General features: G+C 40.5%; 1 protein-coding gene across 2 annotated transcripts in view; it reads left to right on the forward strand.

Moving 5' to 3' along the window:
• The window catches only part of SCAMP5 (secretory carrier membrane protein 5), an 85,098-nt gene extending 79,663 nt beyond the window's left edge, over positions 1-5,435 (forward strand). For both annotated transcript variants that reach the window (XM_075345653.1, XM_075345652.1), the window contains exon 7: positions 878-5,435. In XM_075345653.1, coding sequence (XP_075201768.1) covers positions 878-1,072 — 195 coding nt within the window. In that variant the 3' untranslated portion in view covers positions 1,073-5,435. The remainder of the gene's footprint in view (positions 1-877) is intronic.
• Positions 5,436-8,723: the final 3,288 nt, after the last annotated feature.

Genomic DNA, 8,723 nt, shown 5'->3' on the forward strand with positions numbered 1-8,723 from the left:
ATCGGAACCTCGAACCGTGCGGATCCGGATTTTTCAGATCCGGGTCCGCTCAACACTACTTCTAGAGGCTGCATGTGGCCTGATACATGGGAAATTCCAATTTTGGTTTGGGTCAAAGAAGCTATGAAACCTACTACAGACAATCTTCTTTTTTTTTTTTTTTTTTTTTTTTCTTTTATACTTTTGGTCCACTTTTCGGACGGATCATTGACATTTATCCTAGATAAATGCACTTTTGTGGCGGCTTTTTTTCATGCTCTCGTTTTCGAATATGCTTTACTATGACTGTCACAGTACACTTCTTCCACTCCTGTTTATAACATTGATTATTAAATGCTTCTCATAAATAGTCGCACAATAGAGAGCACTTGTAGAAAGCTGGCCACATTAAATGCCGTGCTAAAAGCTCTTGGCTCCCCACCAGCTTTCTCTGCAACAAACATTTGTATTGTCTGCAAGACATTACGCATGGCCTCTCACACAGCCAGATAACGTGCGCTGTTTACAGATGGCGTCCATTGTTTAGCTGCTGTCCTATGGCAATGACTTACAAATAATGATGGGTGAATAGTAACTGATAATACTTACCGAATACCGAGTACTATTCCAGTATCCGTTATGGCATGAAAAATGCTCCGGTTCCCCACCGACTTGCATTAGGTTCATTATGCGTGATGAATACCGGATTAGTACTTTGGGATTCATTACGAATAATCCGAACACGAACAGTTACTCTTCGCCCATCACTACTTATGAGATAACCTTGGATTGGTTTCCTCCTAAAGTAGTTGTTTTTGTTTTGTTTTTTTGTAGCATAAATAAGATAACCGGTAAAAGATATTGTGAATAATAATGTTTTTTCCTTCCATTTACATAGGTACACAAGTTTTATCGTGGTGCTGGGGGCAGCCTCAGTAAGGCTCAAGAGGAGTGGACCACAGGTGCTTGGAAGAATCCTCATGTCCAGCAAGCTGCTCAAGACGCAGCTTTTGGGGCTGCACAGGGTGCCATGACACAACAAGAACCTCAATACTCCGCCACACCAAATTATGGTTATTCTAATCAAATGTGAGGGTTTTCTCAGGACTGCAAGAATACATTCCTTAGGGTCACAAGGACCTCTCATTCCTGTTGTCCTCTAGTAGATCAGTTGTATCTCATTTTACCTACTTCCCTTTGATATGGTGCATAATTGATTGTGGTGTGTATGTTGTGTCCCAGAGAGAATCCAACCCCTAGTAAGCGGGGGCAATTTGTTTATGCGAGTTCCATATACGTAGCCCAACAGTAGTATGTTTGGAGCTATAAATTGGATGCTATATAGACAATTAAAAAAAAAAAAAAAAGAGAAAACAAAAGGCATTTGTATAATAAGTTGTGAACCTGTGTATAGACGAGAATGACAGGTAGCCAATGACAATAATGACATCCATATGTAGCATCAAGCAGTCAGTATCTCGGTCAGGAACTGTAGGTAAACGCAACCTACTACTGGTGCTGCACATGGTTAGTACCTTGTACACTCTCTAATGTGGGACTGCAGTAGCCTTCCCTATTGGCTGCCATGTTAGTTTTGGTTTTCCATACCTCGTATACCCCTACGATGCATAAAGCATACGGGATTCTATAACCCGGTCTGCTGATCATATTGCATTGGTCGTTGGCCAAACCCTGTCCTGTTTCTGCAGGAGCATTTGATGTGTTGTTGACTATTGAATAGTGCTGTGTAATAACTGTAATTATATGTTTTTATGGAATTCCAGCGCTATACATTTACAAAGTAACTCCATAACACTAATGCACTATGGTATAGTACACTCCAGTAGTACACTAGGTTACAGGATACATAAAAGCACAGACAGGACCTTCATCACACTGTATGCTGTGCTCTTCTATGGCAAAAACTGGAACAATCGGAATAATATAACCTATGTCCAGACAGAGGAGGAAAACTCTGCACACTTTGACCCGTTCTTACTAATGGTTGAAACCTTGTCATTCTGAATTACTAATAGTGCAGTGAGGAGGACCTGCCATTCCTCCTGACATGTCTGCGTTAATAAAAAATTGTGCCGCATCTTTTCTTGGGACTCTGCATTGTGCCATTCCTCCTGTATTCCTTCTGAAAACCTATGTATAAATTGTCAGCTGGGTGTTACCAGTTGGCGGTGCGTCGCTGCACAGGACTCTCTCCAGTCAGTGCTGCCGGTATCTAACGGTAGTGACACACCCCTGTGACAAGGAGAATGGTATCGCCCAGTTACTTTATTCATACGTTTTCTAGAGGAATACAGTTATAAATAAAACTGCTCCAAAATATACTTTTCAAAAGGAATGGTGAGAGTTCCACCTTAGGGTACTGTGAGCCATATTTGTTAAGGGCCGGGTGCATGCTTGGCTTCCACCCTTTCATCTTTTCCAAAAAAAAAAGGGGCCTTTTGTGTTTACATATTCATTTTACCCTATAAGAAATGAATTGCCACTCCAGGAACTGTGACATATTAGTGTATGAGACATTTACATAACATATGTGGGACCATTTATGTAAAGACAGTGTATTTTACCAATGGTATGTATTGAAATACACTTAAAGGGGTATTCCCATCTCCAAGATCCTATACCAATATGTAGTAGTGTAATAATATTAGCAAATATCTGCAATTAGAAATGTTCTCCTGATTAGCTATGTCACTTACCTCTTGTGCAGGGCATTGCAGCTTAGGTAGCCACTGTTATGACCACTCATATAGTGACAGTAAGTTGCTCATGGTCATAACTATGGATCCCTAAGCTGCAGTGCCATGCACATGAGGTAAGAGACATGGCTATATGAGAAGAGTTGTACTACATTTCTAATACATGTTTGGATAGGATCTTGGAGATGGGAATACACCTTTAACACTAGAACTACTGGACTCGTGACACCTATATAGAAATACATGGTGCAAAGTAGTCAAAATGACTACCTCAGTAGTTCCGGTGTTAAAGGGAATCTGTGATTAGATTCATGCTGCCCTAACCACAGGCAGCATGAATTAGAGCCTGGCCGTGTGATTCCAAGGAGGTATATTTTATTATGTAACTCATAGGAAACATTGAAAAGCCAGCTGGGGACCATATGGACAGACGTGACTAGCCTGGCTTTCCCCACTCTATTTTATTGTCAGGTGTCTCCTATGTGGTTACATAGCCAGAGACCTGTCGATCAACTGGAGCGGGGTAGGGAGAAGCTGGACTAATTAGGTCTCCCCATTTAGTCACCATCCGGCTTCTCAAACTGTTTTCTCTGAAATACTGGAACATTTTCAGAGAAAGACCTGGCGGCAGTCATACATCCAGGATCTGATTCCTGCTGCCTGAGGTTTCGGGTAACTTGAATGGTGTCACATGATAAATGGGGAGCTAACAATTAAGGACAGAATTCTGGCATAATGACAAAATCCTCAATGTGTACCGATTGACTTCCCGGTGATATGATTTGGCAATATCCGCCGAGTTTGTTTACACTTTAAAACTGGTTTTGGTGACCAGGATGAACAAAACATAGTCTTAATATCTTGAGCTGTTACATTTTTTTTTTTTATTTTACTAATTTTGCTATATCAAAATGTACACACAATTGGTTAAACCTGCTCTGCTTCTCGACCTATTTGATGGATATAGCGTTTACCTGGAAGGCGTGCTATATCGTAGCATCTGATGGGCCACTTACCTTGTGTATGTTATCGCTCTCTAATATAAAATGACAACCACTCCTTTCATGTACTTGCAATATGGCTGTAATGTAATGCAGGTTTCTGTATGTGTTATATACCAGATGAACACTTTACTGGACCGAGCACTTTCTGATCAGACTGCACAGCCGGTGTCGGCGATGCTTCCGCTTTCTTATTCAGTGTTTTTGTTTGTTTTTTAATCACAAATCCTGCTGTTCCTTCCAGCTCCACCAGGATTATGTGATAGCCATTAAAGGGATTGATTACTAATAACGGATTTGAGTTTGGCCGAGCTAAAATGTTCTAAAGCTATGTTCCCACACTGCATAGTCGCAATAGATTTTCCTACCATATTTCAGCACTAATTTTATGGGTGAGATTCCACAATCTCATTGACTCACTACAGAAAAAAACTATGCTGCGCATATGACTGCGATGGCAAGGGAGAAATGTGAAGCAAATCTTCAACAAGATCTGCAGCGGTATTTATTGCAGATCTCATAATGCATTTTTAACATTGCATAGAGATGTTTTCTGGGATTATACTGTTGTATACACCTAGTTCCAATTCTGAGCCGACACCAACAGCAGAATCTAAAGGGTGTCATAAGGAGAGATGAGCGAATCTGATGTTTGGTTTTCTGCCCCACACACAGACTTTACAAAAACAAAAAACAGAGTTCAGGTTTGGTGCTTTATGTATGGAAACCACTCGCACGATCAGCGCTGAGCTCTGGTACACTCTGTGCTCAACCCAGTACGAGCTGCTTGCAGTGTTTGATCGGCTCGCACTGGGGAGTAGCAGCATGATCAGATAGTGTGTTGCAAAAAAGAAAAAAACCCACCCGTCCATGGAAATGTTCTGCTTGGTGGAGACCTAAATTACCCAATTAGTGACTTCCATTGGAGTCCGGGTCAAGTCCAAACTCATGGAGGGTCGGTTCATCTACACTTGCCGAACCAAACTTCCATGGGTTCGCTCATCTGTAGTCATAAGTAATGATGAGCAACCACTGCCATGCTTGGGTGCTCAGTATTCATAACGAGCAGTTGGTGTTTGGAAGTTTTGACTCAAGTATAATGGATGTCACTTTGGGACTTGAGCATTTTTCTGGAAGATCTTTGGGAAGAATGCTCAAGTTACCCCCATTAACTTCTATTATACTCAGATACTCGAGTTGTGCCCATCTGAGGATACAACTGTTTAAGCATACGGAGCACCTGAGCATGCTCGCTCCTCACTAAGAGAACATGATAACTTTGTTACAGGCCTGATTTGCTATGCACAGAGGCAGAAGCGAGGCTGAGTGTATATAACGGTGTTACATCCTCATCATTTCCAGCCCTTATGGTTGGATTTCCTATTATCCCCTTTGATATAAATGTGTAAGATCTGAGAATAGTCTTGAGTTACCGCATTTACAGAACATGCCCAATCTAAAGTTTACCACTGTTCTCATCTCTGCCCTAGTATCTATATATGGGGAATGTACACGTGACACAGAATAAACGCTCCGCATCTTTTGAACACAGGTAATAAAAGCGCCATGTATATTTCCGTTCAAGGGATCCTTGATCTGTACTGTCCAGATCCGATGATACTCTGGTATTTTGTCATTTTCTGTGTAGTTTCTCTTAAATTATTGATGTTTGGTGAGAAGAGTTGTGCAGAACAAAGTATGTGATTCTATAAGAAAATAAAGAAAGCGTTCAAACTGATCTCCCGTGCCCGTCATTGATCACTCAGGGGTTGGATGTGTGAATGGTTCATGGTCTCGGGGGCTGAGACATTGGAGGGTGGGGCATGTAAACTGCTCTTCAATATGGTTTAGTATATCTGGAATTTAGATTGTATAATAGAATAGTGCTAAAATCGGAGGCGTTTCTTTAGCAAAATAGTCAGCCCCATTTTCAGTTATTGCACAACTGTGACTATTTACAGCATGAGTAAATTGTCCTCCCAGTAAGCGCAGACTAGACAAACTCCATATGAAGCGAAGTTTTCAAGTGGAAGGCACTTCAGAAAATGTTGCTTTTGAGGACGTTTAATTTTGTGGGGTTTTTTTTAAGCAATTCCTGATGTGATTTTGAATGTTTTTTTTTTTTCTTTTCTTTTCTTTTTAATGGAATCAACCACCAGTTTTTTGCCCTATAAACTAGAGTCAGTGCCATAATGGTGCTAGGAGGCTGATTAAAATGATACATTTTTAGATAAGAAATCAGATGCTTGATTGCAGAATAATCCTTGTTTAAGCCTTCAGGAATTATGTCATTTGTGTAGTGGCTTGAGCATTGGGGTGGGACTTTGTAGGTCGGGTCCTCTGTAATGATTCCTCCTCCTGCCTTGTCTCCTTTTCTTCATTTTAGGCCGGAGTCACACTTGGGACTGACTCACGCAAGTCTCGCATCGGCATCACACGGCATGGCCTGCTGCTCTCCGGACAGGAGTGTCTCAGCTGCATAGAAATACATGCAGCCAACCAGCTTCTGTCATGATAGTGTGCAGCCGCGCTTGTAAAATGGCATACCACAGTGATACAAAGTGAAATAATATGTAAAAAATAAAAACACAAACGTACACATCACAAAACGCTGTTTCGCCACGAAAAGTCAGTTTTTGTGTTAAAACAAAAATAAGCAAAGAAACGTACACATTATTGGTATCTCCATATCCGGTCGACCAGATTTATGAAACTGTCAATTATTTATTCTGTATGGCGCATACCATAAAAAAATTAAAACACCAAAAAGACACTTTTTTTTTTTGATCATATCAACACACAAAAAATTCAATAAAAAGTGAGAAAAAAAAATGATAGAAATAATCACTGTCCTGCAAAAAAGCACTAGTATGGCTAAGGCCGGGGCCCCACGGGGATTACTGCAATCCCCTCGCATGACACTCTGCTCACACTGAGAGTACAGCAGAGCCGAGTGTCCTTGCGACTGAGGTCCGATCGTGCGAGCGGACCTCAGCTGCGGGGGTCGGGCCGGCATTGAGGAGGGGCGGGCAAGTACTGGGGAGGGGAGGGATTTATCTCCCTCTCATCTGTAGCCGGCTATTGCCATTCTCGCACTCCACTCGCGGTACACCGGTGTACTGCGAGTGCAATGCGATTTTTCTCTCACCCCATAGACTTGAATGGGTGCGAGAGAAACTATGATCGCATTGCACCCGCAGCATGCTGAGATTCTTTTCTCGGTCTGATTAGGGCTGAGAAAATAATTGCCCATGTGCGCTTACACATAGGCTAATATTGGTCCGAGTGGAATGTGGGTTTTTTTTTTTTTTTTTTTTTTTTTTTTTTTTTTTTTTATCGCACTCCACTCGCACCAATTTTCATGCCGTGTGTCTTAGACCTTACTTGGATAAAAAGTAGTTACAGCTCTCAGACTATGGTGATGCAAAAACAAAATTAATTTTGTAAAATATTGTATTTAGTGTGTAAATCTAGCAAAGATTAATAATATATAAATATGGTATCTCTGTAATTGTATTGACTTGAAGAATCTTCCCAAGTTTACCGCACAGTGAACTGTGCAAAAAAAAAAACAAAAACAAACAGTAAATGAATTGCTGGTTTTTGTTCATTATGCATCTGAAAAATCTCGATTAAAAAGTGATCAAAAAATGTTATGTTACCCAAAATGGTTCCCAAAAAATCTGCAACTCGCCGTTCAAAGAAACCAAGCCCTTATGCAGTTCTACTTACCAAAAAATAACTTACAGAGCGAGAATATTGCAACGGAAAAGTCATGGCCAAAAGTGTTCGCACCCTTGAAATTGTTCCAGAAAATGAAGTATTTCTCCCAGAAATCATTGCAATTACACATTTTGTTATTCACTTTGTGTATTGCAACAACATGAAAAAAGGCAAATTGGACATAATTTCACAAGAAACTCCAAAACTGGGCTGGACAAAATTGTTGGTACCCAGAACTTAATATTTGGTTGTACATCCTTTGGAATAAACATCTGGAATCCAGGGCTTCCTGTAACCATCAACAAGATTCTTACACATCTCACCTGGAATTTTGGACCACTCTTCTTTTGTAAACTGCTCCAGGTCTCTCATACTTGAAGGTTGCATCTCCCAACAGCAATTTTAAGATCTCTGCACAGGTGTTCAATGGGATTTAGATCCAGACTCATTGGAGCCACTTCACAACTCTCCAACACTTTGTTTCCATTCATTTCTGTTGCTTTTTGAAACATGTTTGAGGTCATTGTCCTTTCGGATAACCCGTGACCTAGGACACAAACCCAGCTATGACACATGGCACTACATTGCGACCCAAGTCCTGACATAGCATTTCAGTCAAATGTTGACGAATAGTTTTGTGCTGATCCTGATGCACCTTGAGGCTGCAGGACAACTTTAATTTGTTTGGAACTTGATTGGGGCTGCTTATTCACTATGTGGACTATCCTGTCTTACAGCCTTTCATCATTTTTTTTTCTGCCGTCCACGTTCAGATATAGTAGCTACAGTGCCATGGGTTGTACACTTTACTATGTTGCACACCATGGACAAAGGAACATCAAGATCTGTGGACATGGATTTGTAACCTTGAGGGTGTTTGATATATTTCAACAATTTTGGATCTCCCGTCCCCATGCAGTTTTCTTTGTGTTCTCCATGTTTAGTTTGGCAGCAACAGACAAAATGCAACGATTGAGTCAATTTCTCCCTCCATTTTTTTTTTTTTTATATTGCCCATACTGGTTACTTGCCACAGGTGAGTTTGAATGATTTGTTTATGTATGTTTGTGTTGTTCCAATACACTTAGGAAATAAACGTGAATAACAAAATGTGTAATTGCAAACCGTTTCTGGGAAAAATACTTCATTTTCTGATACAATTTAAACCGTGGCAACACTTTTGGCCATAACTGTCTAAAAGAAAAAACATTTTTGCTGTGTAATAGCAGCAAAACTTTTTTTAAAAAAAAAAACCCCATATAAATCTGGTATTGCAGCAAAACGAAGAATAAAGCCATCTTAC

The sequence above is a fragment of the Anomaloglossus baeobatrachus genome, chromosome 4, assembly GCF_048569485.1.
Source record: "Anomaloglossus baeobatrachus isolate aAnoBae1 chromosome 4, aAnoBae1.hap1, whole genome shotgun sequence".
NCBI lineage: Eukaryota > Metazoa > Chordata > Amphibia > Anura > Aromobatidae > Anomaloglossus > Anomaloglossus baeobatrachus.